The sequence below is a fragment of the Phalacrocorax carbo genome, chromosome 1, assembly GCF_963921805.1.
Source record: "Phalacrocorax carbo chromosome 1, bPhaCar2.1, whole genome shotgun sequence".
In the NCBI taxonomy this organism is placed as follows: domain Eukaryota; kingdom Metazoa; phylum Chordata; class Aves; order Suliformes; family Phalacrocoracidae; genus Phalacrocorax; species Phalacrocorax carbo.
The window spans coordinates 92,111,109-92,128,901 of record NC_087513.1 but is presented as its reverse complement, the minus strand read 5'-3'; the positions used below and the strand labels follow the sequence as shown (position 1 = coordinate 92,128,901).

Sequence of the window (17,793 nt, the reverse complement as noted above, 5' to 3'; positions counted from 1 at the left end):
GGGTTTTAGAGGATTAGACATTTGGGCTGTCTTTCATTAAATACAGAGAGTATCTCAGCTTTGATATATGGCCCTCTTTTCAAGCAAATAGTACAAATAATACACTAACAAAAAGAAAATTAGATGTCCTGAGTATTTTGTAAAGAAGGCAACACAAAAGAATATACATGAGAGGACCTTTACTGTACACACTACCAAACACACAGCTGTACAGAAATTTAGGCTTCTTTGACATAGTCATTGAAACAAAGCTGTTATATAACCTCAAAGATTCTGAAGCAGTTCTTCACAAATGTAGGTTCTGAAAGGCAGATGAGATTCTTGTCTTTCATATAAGTGATAGTGAAGCTGAAATCACAACTTCTGCAGGTGGTTAGAAGTGGAGCAAAGTTCTGAGTTTTCGAAGTATAGTAGATAGCAGTATTAAGAGCAAGAAAGTAATATTCTGTCAGATGCTTCTGGATTTCATAAAAGCCACTATATTTCTCTCCAGGCAAATTCTCTCCAGGCCTTCCAGCAATCCAGAGTCCCAAAGTCAACTCAGAAAATTTTGGCATCAGCTGAGTATTTTTTCTCTGACTCAAGATGAAGATCCACTAATCTGAAAAGTGGCACTTATATCAGATGCAAGGCGTGGGTATTAACCAGCCAAGTGCAGCAAAACCTATTTGTAATAACTTGCTTGCATCTTGCTTGGCCTGTAGGCAGACCTCAGTAATAATTCTATATTCAGAATTCAGTAGCAATAATTCTGTCTGACATCATTAATTATCTGGATGATGGGGCAGAGCGTGCCCTCAGTCTGCTGATAACACAAAACTGGGGGGAGCGGCTGACACACCAGAGGGTTGTGCTGCTGTCCGGAGGGACAGGCTGGAGAAACAGGCTGACAGCAACCTCATAAAGTTCAACAAGTGGAAGTGCAAAGCCCTGCTTCTGGGGAGGAACAACCCCATGCAGCAGTACATGCCAGGGGCTCACCAGCTGTAAAGGAGTTCTGCAGAAAAGAACCTGGGTGTCTTGGTGGACACCAAGTGGACCATGAGCCAGCAATGTGCCCTTGTGGCAAAGAGGGCTAACAGCATCCTGGACTGCATTAGGTAGTGTTGCCACAGGTTGAGGGAGGTGATCCCTCCTCAGCGCTGGCGAGTTCACACCTGGAGTGCTGTGTCCAGTTCTGGGCTCCCCAATACAAGAGAGAGATGGCACTACTGGAGACAGTCCAGTGAAGGGCCACTATGACGATTAGGGGCCTGGAGCATCTCTCATATGAGGAAAGGCTGAGAGAGCTGGGACTGTCCAGCCTGGAGAAGAGGAAGCTGGTGGGGCAGGAATCTCATCAATATATATAAACCTGAAAGGAGGGTGCAAAGAGGATGGAGCCAGGCTCTTTACAGTGGTGCCCAGTGACTGCCAACAGGAGATGGGCACAAACTGAAACACAGGTGTTCCCTCTGAACATCAGGAAACACTTTTTTACTGTGAGGGTGACCAAGCACTGGCACAGATTGCCCAGGGAGGTTGTGAGGTCTCCATCCTTGGAGATATTAAAAAGCCATCTGGGCGTGGTCCTGGTCAAGCTGCTCTAGATGGCCTTGCTTGAGCAGAGGGTTTGGACTAGATTACCATCAGAAGTGTCTTCCAACTTCAACCATTCTGTGATAAGGAGATGCTATATTAATTTACTCTTTTCACATGAAATAATAATTGACTGTGATCTAACATTAACAGAGTTGGCAGAAACTTCTCTGATCTTCACAAAAGAAAACAACCCTATACACCAGCCACCTGAAGTAACTGAAATTCTTACTGTGCATAAACCTAGAATTTACAACAAGAACTATTCCTTTTGTTTCACACAATCACACAGAATCACAGGTTGGAAGGGACCTCAGGGATCATCTAGTCCAACCTTTCTAGGAAGAGCACAGTCTAGACAAGATGGCCCAGCACCCTGTCCAGACGACTCTTGAAGGTGTCCAACGTGGCCGAGTCAACCACTTCCCTGGGGAGGTTATGCCAATGGTTGACTGTCCTCGCTGTGAAAAATTTCCCTCTGGCTTGTCCTACTGACTTAGGTTAATCACTGGGTATCTGGTAACATCAGCACCACAATGAAGTACTGGAGCCCATGTGCGAAATTAAAATGATCCAAAAAGTCCCCTGAGACTGCAGCATTGCTTCTGTAATGCTTAGACCTTGCAATCAAAGTGACTCAGCTTAAAGGGTGCCTGAGATTAGGCAACCGGTTCATGAGGGTAAGACTGGAGAAGATTCAGGGCTACTGAGAGCATAATTTACACTTTGCCAGACAAATATAAACCATGCAATGAAGAGGCCCCTCTGTCAGTAAGCAGGGCAAGAATAAGCCTTCCTACCAAAAAGCAACTGAACACATCCAAGTTCAATAGATATATTTCTTCATTGTTCTTTTAGCTAAAGAAATTAGTCACCCTTTTGCACTCCAGCCAAATAAAATGAAAAACAGTTCTTGTGAGAAGAAGGATGGGGGGGAAAATCACAAGGAAAGCAACAAAAACACTGCACAACATTTGAGCTTCTTAAGTCTTTGTGGTTAAAAAACATGTGGTCCTACCACAGAAAGGTGGCTCCAAAAGACCTGGTTTCTCAGGAAGATTCCAATGCTTCGTACCCAGAAGCAGTGATTGCCAAAGTGCAAATATGGAGAGGCCCCACCAGTAACACTTGTCCTTGCTCACATCCCTGGTTCTGTATATGTATCTCATGGCAGGGGCTGTTTAGCTCAGTGTTTTAAGGAAAGGATACCAGTTACTAGATGATAAGATTCTTTGAAGAATTCAAAAAGACAGATGTTCCTGCTGAAGTACTAGAAAAGGTAAATTCTCTTTCTTGTTTAAGAAGAGCCAGCTGAGAGTTATCCTGGATTGATTCGGGTTTGAGTTTGGTGAAGCACTAACTGTTCACAAGAGAAAGGCTGATTTGTAACTAAAGCTGACTCAAGGCAGTCTGTCCTTCAAGGCCTCTTCCCACATTCACTTTGATTTCCTTTCAAAATATTTCTTCAGTGACTAATACACTATCCTCCCTCCCGCAAAAAGGGGGAAATACGCACATCAATGAATCAGTTTACATACCAACACTTCCAGGGATGTAAGCTGCTTCACCTTCTTCTCGGTGTTCATACGCTTGTGTTCAGGGACTCTGTAGTTAGTGTCAGTCTTCAGCTTATAACATCCCAGATTTTCCTGTGCTTCTCTAATGTCTTCAACAGCCTTGGGATTCTCATAGTCATCACTAGGTTTGCTTTTGTATCTGGTAGGTACAAAACAAAACAAAGCTGAACGTTAAGACAGAAAGCATACAGATGAACAAACAGGGCCATTTCATACCTTCTGATTTCTGCAGCAAGGCTTGGGAGGTAAGCTAGGGATCAAGAATCACACATGTATTTCAGAAACCAATGGCTACTTTGAGAAGAATATCCTTGCACATTTGAACAAAAACCTCAGATTTTTTTTTTTCCAAAAAACCTTTTATAACATAGCTCTGCCGTGGGACACATTCAATCTCTACACTTGGACTGAGTTCTGGGTTTAGCAAGTACATGCTGCTCTCAGTCTCGGGGAGCCATGTGTCAACACTCCACCAGCCTGGAGCACAGAATACCTGATCCTACTCTATACTGTTAAGCACTTAATAATATTTAAAAGCCTTCTACTCTGATTCTACATTGGTCCGATTCATTTGTCTCCTAATGAAGAACTTCTGCACTTCCACAAGCATTCAAAGATGCTTTGCTCCTCCTTCTTCCCTCTCAAGATAAAGACCAGCATGGAGCACGAAGGCATATCACAGACACTCACATAGTGGCAATGATGTTAGTACAACCGACCTAAGTCAGCTGTTACACCACCTGCTCTATGTGGTGCTGGTACGGTTCACTGAGAGTTGACTGTAATGGTCTAGGTGTCCCTCTGTCATGACTGATTCAGACACCTTTTTACTCCCTATCTGAAGATGCTGAATTCAAGTGTTTTAATATTTTAGAAGAACCATAGAAACTAACTGAAAGATTTTAATGCTCTCTTGAGACTCAGAGATACATGAAAACTCATCTGTTTTAATTACAACCATTACGAATATAAAAAAACTAGACAGAGAAATTCTAGTGCCATATGACAGCTAAATAGCTTTACTTGACCTCAGACAAGAAGTGGAACTAAAAGGGCACAGAGTCCAGTTCAAGACTCACAATTCATCCCACTCTTCCTTCCTCTTCATGATCTTAGCTTTCATCTTGTCAGATTTCTCCACAATTCTTCTGATTTTCTCATGTCTGCTTTCTATATAATGTGTGGTTGCCTTTTGGACCTCTGACGTCTTCAGCTTTTCAGCCTCGCCCTCAAAAATTCTTTCAGCATCTGGACCAAAAAATAACCACATGAAGATGTAAATACCATGCAGCACAGTGCAGTCCCGACTACTGGAAACCCCCTGGGATGGCTCCTGTAGAGCTGGTGTCGATAGGTATAGCTCCAGCGTAGTGGATGTTCTGAACATATTTGGGTTCTTTGACCTAACTCTTAGTCATGTTCTACCCACGGGGTTGACAGACAATTGCTGACGTTGACCTAAACATGAAAAACAATGTATGTGTGTTACTACGTATGTAGGTATTAAAAAAAAAAAGCAACGGAAAAAACCACCCACACACAGTTATATTTCTTTACCTGTACCTAAAGAAATTATATTTTTTTTAGCTTGGACTCAGGATAACAAACTGAGATGAAATACAGAAACCATATTACTGATAAGATTTAAATGGTCATCATTAGCCCTACCTGTATGCCCTGTCTCTCCGACGATCTCCCTTTTTTCTGCTTGTTTCCATGCCCGTTTAAGTACTGTCCTCTTCCATGATGGACATTCCTTATCTTGGTAGTATTTCTCAGACATTGCTAGAAGTCTGTAGGTGGAAATCTGATGATTGCTCTGGATAGCATGAACAACAACAGTGTCAAATTCCAGTGAGTCTCGAAACCTGAAAAACAAAATTAGACAAAACTGTCTGATGTCAGTAGGCACAACCTACCATTTTTCCTTGACCAAAAGGACATGAATAACACAGTTTATTTATTGCACATATAATCATTACATGTAAATACACAAGTCTGTAACTAATAGCATGATGATATCTGACATTATCTACTGACTTTTACCCAGTCTAGGAATGGAGATACTCAAGAATAAACTTATTAACATCTCTCCAATATTGAAACTTACACCAGGTTCTTCATGAGAATATCTTTCATCTTCCATTAAGGACTAATTAAAAACATATTCATTCAAGTCTTTTTCCAGCCACCCACTCTGTGTGCCTGAGGTGTTTTTGTTTTGTGTATTATTTCTATTGTGTATTTATTTTTAGGAATTCACCTTTTGCTATATACTTGGATTTAAGAAAATCAACCCAAAATGTACCTCACGCTTAAACTTGTGTTCTTGAGAAAGTTCATTTCATAACTTTAACCTGTATAGGGAACTTCAGGGTAGCAATAACACTAAAATATCTGACAGACACGCAACGTGCCTGAAAAACAGGGGTTCATTTCATAGGTTGCTCTTCAAAGTTCCAGTAAGAGTTCTTGGTTATTACTGAACTTACCAACAAAAACCCAGGCAAACTTAGTCTCACCCTTCCACCCCAGTTTTCTTCAGATAGAAGTGAATCAGAATTAAGTTACTTCCTTGCCTTGCCTATCTGAATTTTTATCAAAGATTCAAAAGAATAAGTACACCCAAATATCAATATATACTCTTGTGTAAGTTCCAAGTAAAATAAGAATAGAATCATAACAGAACGGAAGAAATATTGATTATAGGAGGAAATAAAAATAACATTCTTTTTCATTGTGGCAGGTACAACTTCGTAAATGATAAGCCCCATGCAAGGTCAGAGGGAAAAGTAGAAGAAAAGTGGTACTTACTGATTTCGTAGTTTCTGCAGTCCAATCAAGTGTTTCTCATGTTCCCAAGCCAGTTCCTTTTGCACTAACTGGATTCTCTGTGCTGTCTGCCTCTCCAGCTCTTCAAAGATCCTATGGTCCGTCTCATATTGCTGCAGAAAGACAGAAAACCCAGCATCACATTATCTTGGCTACTAGGTTTTGGTAATAAATATTTTTACCAGAGCTCCATACACATAAACACAATCCTTAATTTCAGGAGCTAGTCAGATCTCCACAGAGAACCACACTTTTCCCACATGCTTCTTAAATGGCGCTAATTATCAGCTGTGAGTCAGAAGTCCCAGCAAATTATATATTCAAAGAGCTACCTTAATCCAAAGGGTTGGACATATTTGGCCCCAACACATCAGGTAGCAACATTTTTAGAAGAAGGTGCCTCCAAAGGTAAATGATCCTTATAAAATGTACCTCTCTGTGCAGCTGCATGTGCTTGGGCAACTCCTGATTCTTTTGAAGAAGAAAAAGAAACTCATGCTTCAGTGCAATTAACTCCTCCCTCTTCTTGTTTTTCTTTTCTTCAGCTTCCTTCATTATCCGTTCATACTCTTTTTTCTGCTTGACTTCCTCAATGCTGAAAATGCATGAAAAAGGAAATGGTGTTATCTCAATGGAAGAGAGGAAAGATTACAGTTTATGTAACCCTTTAGATTTCCTTGACAGCCTTAAACTCCCAGTGAACTCAATGGCTCTGAAGGTAACTTAGAAAAGAATCATCTTGCTGCATATTTGTATTGTCCTAACATACACAAGGACCTTGACCTTGTGTTGTCTTGGTAGTCTGAAGTTACTTAAGTAAGCCTCACAGTACCATATCTGAATTACTACCACAGAAAAGTAGATGAAATGGAGGGAAAGGCTGAAAAAACTTTGTGCGTAACAAGGAGATAGCCCAAATTCAAGGTGATCAACTCCTCCCTCTTCTTAGAGGGCAAAAAGAAATATGTGGCCTGGAGAAAGCGCTACCAACACTAGAAAATCTCTTTCATCATTATCCAAGCATCTCTTACTTGTAGGCATTGGGATCCTCAATGTCTTCAGTAGCCTTCTCCTTCTCAAGACCACTCTGGAATAAAAATGTTGCCTTGCCTTTAAACAAGCAATAATAGTTTAAACAGGCAATAAAGCTTTTACAAACATTAAGACAGAGCTCCCATTGCCTCTCACAAAAACAGAAGAAACCTCCATGATCAATATTGCTATATGGGCCTTAAATATCAGGTTTTAATATTTCAAGAACAAAAATCAATAAAGTTGGTTTATGTGTAAAAGAACTAATGAAACACAGTTCTTAGGGACAGATAACACAAATCCTATATCCTCCCCAACAACATTAACCATTATGTCATTGCTTGTCCTAACTTTACTCCATCCCATAACATCTTTGCTCCTCTACCCCCAAACCCAATTCTCTTGTCTCCCCTCACTGCCAGGTTGACAAGAGACAACATAGCCTGGGCTAATTCCAAGTTACATGTGCAATTCATCTGGTTTGTTTCTGCTGACTGCATAATGGGTTCACAATTATTAACTGTGAATAATGACAGATGGATGGACACTGCAGTCACAGAAGCCTCATTTCCCTAGGCAATCATGCTCTAAAAAAAGAGAAGGGCCTATGACTCTACAGTGAATACAGTCGTACTGAATCGATCTGTAATTTAACTCAATTAGTTTCAGAGGATTTGTATTTCACTTTCTAAGAATCTCATTAAGTTTAATAAAGACGGAATTTTTAAAATCTTCCACATGACTTAAAACTAGAAGAGATACTTGGCAAAGATATACTTTGATAAGGGAAAAAACTCCATTAAGCAACATTGCTAGCCTGAACATTGACCATAAAGATCTTTATATAGAGCTACTTATATACTCAAAATGATAAAACTGTGTATATGCTTTATAATTGTATACCAATCACTACTTGTAATACTGGAGCTACCAAGGCTGTGATGTCACATGTTCCAATCATTCACCTAACTTAAGAAAATAATTTTGAGTCTATTCTCAGTGCTGTATATTCTTGTGATACTGGTAAAGAATTCCAACTAATCGTGAACAATTTGACTAAATGACCAAAATCACAATTTCCTCTTTGTCTCCCCCATCAAGTGTCTTTCAAAATGTAGTTATGAACAAATATTAAAAATATGTAAAAGTTGAATTTGTTTTATGTTGCCACTTTCAAGATTTTTAAACTGTACCGAATTTATATCTACTCAAAAAGTCATTGTGCATGATAGCACTTCTTTACTCAACAGGTCTCACTGTTTCTTTCAAGTTCTATTTGTTTAATTCAGGCACTCAAGATTTTTAAAAAATTCAATAAAGTCTAAACATTTTCATTGCAGGAGTTGTCACCTTTCTCTTCTTGTCTATTATCAGTAAAACTGTTATTGAGTTCCAGTGTCATCTGTACAAACAGGATAAAGGTGACGAGCTGTACACTGATTATAGGATACCTGTAAAATGATTACTGCTAATGCTGTCCAAGAGTGAAAGAGCAACAGGATCAGCATCATGCTGTGCTATTTTGCCAATTTAAAAAAAAAAATCCAACTTGTAAATATATCAATGGTACTAAATGCACTGAGAAGCTATATATCTGGTATTCTTCAACATCATTTCTAGAATCCCCATCCAGAGCAGAATCATACCTTGCTGAAATTAAATCCAAGACAGGTATTAAGTATGACAAATTCTTGTGCTTCTTTCATTCTAGGAATGGGCATGATTACACCTCTAAGTGGGAAAAGACTAGTAGAATATTAAATGTGAACAACACATACTATGCTTATTTGGAGAAAAACACAAAACATTGAGTAGAAACACTGCAGTCATAGTGCATGATTATTAGGGAATGTTTTGCAAGAGCTCTTCTTCCAAATTGTTTAGAAAACCTTGGCTTTTGCTTTGAAAGATCTATGATGCCAAATAATTGAACTGCATTTTGCCCATCTGCAGTACTGTCACAGTAAATAGGCCTAATTCAGTGAAAGAGGGTAGTGGCTTACCCTAGGAGAGGGGACTTTGGCTTTTAGCTCTTCATGAACATCCTCTGGAGACAAGATGTTGAAAGTAAAAATGTTTCCATCTCCACCACAGGTAATCAGAAATCTATCATCATGACTGGAACAGATACCCTGGATCTGGCCATAATCATTGTCATGTACATTGAAGGACCAGTATTCCTTCAGGGTATTCACTGAGAGGTCTTTATCCTGGAGACGATAAACACGCAGTGCACCATTCTGCATCCCACAGAACATCAGTAGTCTGCTGGTACTGTCAAATAAGCAACAAGAAAAACCAGGCAACTTCACAGAATCACAGAATGGTTGGGGTTGGAAGGGACCACTGGAGATCATCTTGTCCAACACCCCTGCTTGAGCAGGGACACCCAGAGCAGGGGCACAGGAATGCATCCAGGCAGGTTTTGAATGTCTCTGGGGAAGGAGACTCCACAGCCTCCCTGGGCAGCCTGTTCCACTGATCTGTCACCCTCACAAGAAAGAATTTTTTTCTCATATTGAGGTGGAACTTCCTGTGTTCCAGCTTGTGCCCACTGCCCCTTGTCCTGTCATTGGGCACTAATGAAAAGAGCATAGTCCCATCGTCCTGACACCCACCCTTTAGATATTTATAAGTATGTATTAAATCCCCCCTCAGTCTTCTCTTCTCCAGGCTAAACAACCCCAAGCCTCTCAGCCTTTCCTCATATGAGGAAACTTGTAACATGTAAGGCCACAGCTCAAAACATGATACTTGAAAAAAAGCTAATCTAGTTTAACAAATGTAGCTTTCTCAAGTTTGTAAGTTGGGAGCAAAGTATTTGGACCATTTAAAGTATGTGTGATACTACTACAAACTTTTTTCCAGCAAACTGGCTGCTCAGGAATGTTCCAGCACTCGCTGGGCATCATGGAACTGGTCTCAGCCCTGAGTTGGGCAGGGTAGCAGACACCAAGTTCAGAGCTAGGAAAACAGTTTTCCTTCCCTGCTCTCCATCTAGTACAGATAGTGGTGAATGCAGCCAGCTGTAGATTAAAGCCTGAACTAAACCTGCCTCCTTACACGCAGAACACGCCTAGCCTTACTGGGAACCTAATGCTGTGAGTCTGAAAATAATTCACCCTTTTCATTTGTCCAGTTCACAGAATGTCCTGAGAAGCCTGTATTCTTTGCACAAGAGGGATATACTGATCCTGCCATGTTCTCCTCGACGGCTAACTGTGTCCTCTCTTTGCTAACTATAAAAAAGAACTGCTGTTCTGGTGATCACAATTTGCAGAGTCTTCTAATGGTTCTCCTGGAGTTCTACAACCTAGGATGTTTGAGTCCTAATCAGATGTTTTTATCTTTGAAGGGCTTTTTCAATTATTCTGTCAGACACAGTGCCCAACTGTGCCTATTAGGAATTTCAAGTGAAATTCAGTGCCAGGAAAACCAGAGAGAGTTCCTGCATAATAGAGTTGAGCCACAATTAAAAAGGGACAAAATAGTGGACTAGATGATCCCTGAGGTCCCTTCCAACCTGTAATTCTGTGATTCAGTGTACCCTCCTCCCTTGCAAGTTCAATTTCATCAAGCTTTACACAAAGCTATCTGTTACACTACAATGTTTACCAGAAGGAGATCTGGTGGATGGGATTGTTGTCAGTGTCCTCAACAGGAATCACTTCAAAGGGTTCATCTTTCCTGTTTTCAGGGTCTTCTTGGTGATCATTTGAGAATTCACAATGATAGAGGAACCCTGAGTCATACCCACCCTGAAGAGGAGAATGACCATAAAAAATAGTGACAAAAAGAACACTGAAGCAGCTGACCAGGTAAATATAATTTTCAGAATAATTCTTCCTTTCTTAAGGATCTACAATAAGTTAGAAAATGTTCCTTCCGAACTTCTAGACATCCTATCTACCCACAGAGAAAAAAATCTATCATGATCACTGGCATTACAAGCCATCCTACCAATATATTAAGATTCTACCTTCTGCTTGTGAGGGAACAGCTTAGTCTTTGTGCCAATTCAGGCATGACCAAGAAGCATACAATGGGAATTTATTGAACAATCTGAACTGGAGTGACACTATTGGTTTACTTCACAAAGACCACTGAAACTATCAAGTATGAAGGGAATTCCATGTCCTAGAGATGGCAGGTTTCACATAATCAGTTTTCTAAGGCACCCAGATGTGAAGGGAAGGTTGCCACATCTTGCAATCCCATCAACATGAAATAAAAGTTGATTTACCAAGGAAAGCCAAAATTTTCCTGGTGCTGAATAAAACCCACAGAGGATAGGACTGGGCTCCTCTGGTATGTACAGAGGTGGCAATGGCTCTTCTTCGGGTTCCTCTTCAGGTTCTTCTTCTATCTCCTTTCCCATCTCCTGTTGCTGCTTTATCCATTCAAGCTTTGCTTTCTCCTTCTCCTGCTTTTTTTTCTCTCTCAGTGCAATCTCCTCTTCCAGCTATTACAACAAGCAGAAAAACGCAGAGACATGAAACCAAGGCACTCCACACATTACTGACTGAAGGAGTTTTACAAATTAAAATCCAAGGCAGTCCTGGCATTATATATATCTGTATCTATATCTATAGATATAGATATAGATAGATATATAGATATATATATCTAGAGAAATCTCTTTTCCATCAGCTAAGCAGAGATCAGCCAGACTTCATGGGAGTCTCCAGTGGAATGCCCCCATTTTCCTCCTCTGAAGCATTGTACCTCATGGTCCTCTGAAAAATAAACCCTTCTGCATGAGAAGCAGACTTCAGCATTTCCCCAGAGAGACTATTCCCAATATTAACCACTTCTAGCATACCACTTCTGCAGAACTCCTAAGCCCTGTCCTCTGCCTGCCCAGGAGAAAGAAAAAGCATTGGAAAGCTGAACTCCAATTCCCAAGTTCTAGTGTATCACTGATGTAGAGTAAAAGAGAGAAGCTGTAATGGACTTTACTTCTTCTGAACAAGGAAGGGAAGACATTTGGAAATTTATAAAACCTTTAAAACCCCTTTTCTGTTCAAGTCTACTTTAGCATAAACAAATATCAAACATTAAAACAGGATCTTCCTAGGATACTAAATAGCAAATCGTAAAGAAAGGTCTGGAAAGGATCTCAAAAGAGCATTCTTTTGCCCTAAAGCATAATCAGCTAAACCTTAAACATTATTGGCTGATGTTCGTCTGACCTACCGTTTAAAAATCTCCTGCTGCATGAACTCTACAGCCTACGCAAACTATTTCAGTGTTTCATCACCCTTACTGTTAGAAATCTTTCCTTACATCTTACCTAAAACATCCTGTTGGTTAATTATTTATCTATTCCCAGAGGAAAAAGAGAACAATTAATTTTTCTCTCTGTAGAAACCTTTTCTATTTTTAAAGATTCACAGTGACTCCCAACAATATTCTTTTCTTTTGACTAAAAAAGAACCCAACAAAACTCCATACACATTATTTCAGTCTTTTCTTACATGTGTATACTAGCTTTGTGATCATCCTTGTAGTTCTTCTGTGAGAAAACCACCATGAAATCTTTGCCCTTAATGCTGACTTCCTCCTAGTTATAACAAGAAATGGGGCTTTGCCTGACATCTGGTAATGCACCACTCAGAAGATGGAAGCAGTTAATAGAGAAAGCAGAAAAATTGCAGGTTAAGAATAGAACCAGAAAGGCTGTTGGATCGTGGTGGATCGAGCATGGGGCTGAGAGCCTGCTCACTGGAGCTCTGCTCCTGAGCCTAACGCCAGCCTGCTTTTTAATTTCACAAAATTAACTGTGGGTGAGAGCTGGCATAACTCTTTTCCTTTGGCTCCACGTATCTTTTAAAATGCTAGTTGTCATTCAGCAATAAAAACCTCCTAACCCCTTTTTAAGGTTATTACAACATTTAAAAAAACAGAAGTATATCACTGCTTTAAAAAAAAAAAAAAAAAAAGATGTTTCATGTTTGCCTCAAAGTGACCACATGGGTGTTTTATGACTGTTCAAAGGAATCTCCTACAGGGCTAACATCAACCACAAGAAAAATACTTTTTCTGAAAATTACCAAAATGAAAATATTTTGAGAACTAATGCACTATACTACCATTCCCCTTCACTAATGCTATCTTCCAACTCTAATCAAAATACACTTCATGCTTTCAGTGTGACGTATGTTCTATTTGAATAAACAAACAACAACTTGTAATTTCAAATGTTGAAACTCAGCCACAAATAGACTTTACCTGGCCTTCCCCTTCAAGAAGCTTAGCAAAAATCCTATGATGCAATACAGGGACTAGAAACCTTTTTGGGTAGTTTTGTCTTCTGGCACATGAAAAACATGAAATTCCTCCACAGGAGAGTTCTTTACCTTGATTCGCGATTTAATACTACAAAAATGGAAGTACTGTGTTGGCAGGTTTTTTATTTGATAGGTGGACACTGTATCCTGTTCCTCAGGGACAGGGGCAGGAACCTGGAGAGCAAAGCCATTCTCACAAAGAATGAGCAGCGTGCTCTTCACCTACAAAAAAACACAAAAAAATGCAACTATAGGGCAGATGTATACGTGGAATTGAGAGAGATGGGAAAAAGTTAGTCAGAAGATACATAGGCACAAAGCCAAGCTCCAGCCAGGAGGCATTAACTCTAACTGTGCTCTTATTTAAATGGACACTTTTAAATGGATGACAGAAATCAGTGAGCTTCTTTTATGCTATGTATCCTAGGCAAAGCTAAGGGATTGAAGAAATCCTTGGCATATACAAAACAGCTATCATTCTGACACTGTCTGGCTTGGAAGCAGCACGATCATATTTTGGGATTTTGATTAAATTAAAGGATGGATCTGACCCAAAAGTTAGGAGCTGAGGTTTTGGTTTGATAATTGTATGAAAGTTCATATGTTTTGATACTAATAAACACCTTATATCTTCAAGATTGGGCTCAGAATCTTGCCAAATGCTATTTAGCTTTGAGTTTACTTTTCTCTGCCGGAACCTGCCAGCTTCTTTAAACTACAAAGTTAGGAAGAATAGGCAAGGTGAGGGTAATAATTATTTAGTGTTTTGAGATTTTAAAAGGAAAGTCTGCATTTAGTTTCCATTTTCATAGGCTATCTGCAGAATAGAGAGAGGTTTATTTCATCTGACCGATCACCAAAAATGTGCAAAGGGGGCATATTAGAGTTGCTATGGGAACCTTAACTAGGAATTATATGGTTTTTGTGTCTATAAAATCTCAGCCTTACAAATGCATTCATTAAATATACAGTATTTAACCCCCAATTTTTTTTAAGAGAAAAAAAGCAGTGTAACACTCAGATACTTGTCCTGTGTTTAGTAAGCATTCACACCTAGCAGTGGAGACCTGATACCAGTAGACAAAATTACTCAGAGGGAATCTAACATATCAAAGACATGACGGGTGCTTTTTTAGTAAGTAGGAGTACCTTGCCCTCACGAAAGGACTCAAAAGGCAACTGTCAGGTCAAGATCTGTCATTGCTGCAGTAAGATAGAGTTCATATCAGCAAGAGGTTTTTTGCCAACACAGTTTTTATCAGTTCCCATGAACAAGCAATAATAGCTACACTTTGCCACTGTGCACCAGTAAAATGTATCTTGCTGGCCACTTTGTTGGCATCCAAATATAATAAACAATCTCCCTTCTAAATAAGAATACTGGACCAACCAAAATTTCAGATGTTACTTTAACCTTATAAAACTTTTAAAATATTAGCAAGAATGTATTTGAATATGTCACTGACACACTTCAAACACAGAGTGTGAATTCCAAGAAGCACCCAAAAGCTTTCTTAACGTGGTCCGACAGCTTTGCAAAAGCCTGTTTTAACATGGGCAAAAGGCACAGGCAATAATGCTCAAATAACTTCTATCAAAGAAGACTAAGACCTTCCAAAAGCTAAGGCAGAAGCTTGTTTCTTCAATGCAGGAACTCAAAAAGCTGGGCAAAATTTTGTGGTTTGCATATGTTTCTGTTCTTTATTATCCAAAGTCCAAAATATGTCCCAAGTGACTGAACCAGAGATACAGCTACACAGAATCTATGTGTCATTCCGAAGCAGCACAAAGAACAGAGTAACAAAACATCTTTTGCATTGTCTATAGATAATATGGCCAGGGTCATGGACCTTCATCTGTTTTCACTGGAAATTCTTTTCAAACTCACAATTTGACACTGTAGAGAAGGAAAGAAAACAAGCATGCATTACTCACATGAGAAGGTGGAGACCACTGTAATGCCCGCACAGGCCCAGGGACACAGATGAATCCAATCGGCTCATATTCATCTTCAACAGCAAAAAAGAAAACAGTTTTGTCTTTACTCTGAGAAAAAAAAAAAACAGAGATGACAATCAAAGCTGAGCAAAAATTCTAAAGACTGTAAATACTTTATGACATAAACACATACTTCAAACGTTTTGTGGCTCAACAGGGGGACTTAGAAGTGCCTTGGAACTTCGAACTGGACTTCCATGATGATTACAGGGAGGAAATAAAAATCCTGCCCACCTTGCTCCAGGTCCCTGAGTGCACCCATAGCCCTTAATTGCCCTGATGGGCCTCACCTAGCATCCCCAGCCATGTGCTCTCCCCCCATTACCCCAGAAGCTCCTTTAAAGCTCAGGTTCAGACCTGATTTTTCAGATAAGACAGCACAGGCGGATTACCCTCTTTTACAAAAAAATTGAGAACTGGTGCACAGCATGATGCATGGCAGCTTAAATCCTGCATTAAATTAAATGCATGGTAATTCAGCTCAAGGAACATGTAACTGCAAATGTAGTGATTATGGCTGAAGGCTAGCTTTTAAGAAGAGAGATGACATTGACTGAAAATCATCTTAAAGACTAGCAGGCACACTGACACACCAACTGGTCAATCCTGTTGTAAGGCCAAGCAGTGCTGGGCAGCAACTGGAGTGCTGCCAAGGTAGTGTACAAATGGACTTACCTTTACTAGTTCCAAGATACTACTAAACTAATTCCAAACCAAACCAAATCCATCTTCAAAGGGGATTATAGAGTTCATACTAAACAGTCCAGTAATTCACAAAATTAGTTGTATGAATTGCACGGTTGCTTTCCTTCAGAAAACAAATGTGAGTGCAAACACATCCTTCTCTTCCTCCAGCACTGCAGAGAACTACAAGAAGCGATCAATGCCAATAACAGAAGTATAACTATGTCGTCAGCAAACAAACTTTAACTTATATCTTTAAATAACCTCTACATCTGTGGCTGAATAAAAGTAACCAAAAGAAGCGATACATACGCCTGTGGCAAGCACACCTCCATTTCGTTCATATGCCAAGGCTGTAACTGCAGCAGCATGAGGTTTGAAAACTTGTTTCAGATTTATCTCTGCATTATCTGTATTGGTCTGTCCTGCAAGAATGCGCAGTCCCTTGGGATCATAAACTTCAATTATGCGGACAACGCCATCTTCAAACCCCACTGCAATTAGGCCTCCTTTAGGATTTACCTTTGAGTGGAAGAACAAAGAAAAAAAGTCACAGTCTACATCTGAGAGCTTAGGAGAAGACTCTATATGGCACATGCTCTGGCGTAAACCCCTAACTCATCTTACGTGGAAGTGTTGCTAAGGTACAAAGAATGTTTCATATAAGGGAAATGTTTATCCTATCTAACACACTACCATAAAGTGAGTGGGAGGGCTGGGGGTTATTTTTTTGTTTGCATTGAGTTTTTCTTACTGATAACATGCCATTGAGACTGGAAATGTTAATGAGGATGTGGCTGTAACCTCTGAGGAAGAGGCAACTCATACTGATATACAATTAATCAGTAGCTTCTTCCTGAGGAGTTGGAATTCAAAAAAGGAGTTATTATATTACCCTGAATATAATATTAGGCATCAAATGTGGGTATGATTTTTTAAGAGGTGAGGGCACCAGACTCTCGGGACTGGCTGACTCCATGTAAAGTACAATTGTCAACAGACATCAAGAGCTACTTCAGATGGAAAGAGGAGGCTATGGAGTCTTCACCATAGGCCCTGTAGGTAATCCAGTTTCATAGAATCATAGAATGGTTTGGGTTGGAAGAGACCTTAAAGACCATCTAGTTCCAACCCCCCTGCCATGGGCAGGGACACCTTCCACTAGACCAGGTTGCTCAAAGCCCCATCCAACCTGGCCTTGAACATTGCCAGGGATGGGGCACCCAAAACTTCTCTGGGCAACCTGTTCCAGTGCCTCGCCACCCTCAGAGTAAAGAATTTCTTCCTTATATCTATCTAAATCCACCCTCTTTCAGTTTAAAGCCATTACCCCTTGGCTTATCACTACATGCCCTTGTAAAAAGTCCCTCTCCAGCTTTCTTGTAGGCCCCCTTCAGGTACTGGAAGGCTGCTATAAGGTCTCCCTGGAGCCTTCTCTTCTCCAGGCTGAACAGCCCCAACTCCCCCAGCCTGTCTTCATAGGAGAATTTATGTAGACAGGCTTGAATTGTGAGAGAAGAGTTAGCAGAAACAGGCCCGCATTTTAGCTGGATCTATCTGGACTTGCAGATTTAGCTGATATTAGCCATATATGGTAGTGTCTTGAAGTGATTTACAAGCTGAGACGTGGCACAGATCAATATTAATGCACACCAGAAAGGAGACCAGAAGGAGAATTGCTGTGTGAAGAGATGAGGGTGAATTGATAAGCTCTGAGAGCAATTGGCTAAAGTATGATCTTAGGTATGAAAAAGTTTACAGTTCAGAAGGAAGCTGGGGGTAACTGTCTTCCTGTTATCTGG

At 40.1% G+C, this 17,793-nt stretch overlaps 1 protein-coding gene across 1 annotated transcript in view; it reads right to left on the bottom strand.

Annotated features, from left to right (window-relative positions):
* Positions 1 to 17,793, bottom strand: part of CFAP44 (cilia and flagella associated protein 44) — a 49,296-nt gene that overhangs the window by 11,614 nt on the left and 19,889 nt on the right. The window contains exons 14-25 of the mRNA XM_064466604.1: positions 16,304 to 16,513; positions 15,245 to 15,355; positions 13,379 to 13,531; positions 11,263 to 11,481; positions 10,635 to 10,777; positions 9,023 to 9,293; positions 7,019 to 7,074; positions 6,420 to 6,582; positions 5,970 to 6,100; positions 4,824 to 5,023; positions 4,235 to 4,403; positions 3,117 to 3,294 (exon numbers count right to left, since the gene is read on the bottom strand). Of these exons, the coding sequence (XP_064322674.1) occupies positions 3,117 to 3,294; positions 4,235 to 4,403; positions 4,824 to 5,023; positions 5,970 to 6,100; positions 6,420 to 6,582; positions 7,019 to 7,074; positions 9,023 to 9,293; positions 10,635 to 10,777; positions 11,263 to 11,481; positions 13,379 to 13,531; positions 15,245 to 15,355; positions 16,304 to 16,513 (2,004 nt within the window). The remainder of the gene's footprint in view (positions 1 to 3,116; positions 3,295 to 4,234; positions 4,404 to 4,823; positions 5,024 to 5,969; positions 6,101 to 6,419; positions 6,583 to 7,018; positions 7,075 to 9,022; positions 9,294 to 10,634; positions 10,778 to 11,262; positions 11,482 to 13,378; positions 13,532 to 15,244; positions 15,356 to 16,303; positions 16,514 to 17,793) is intronic.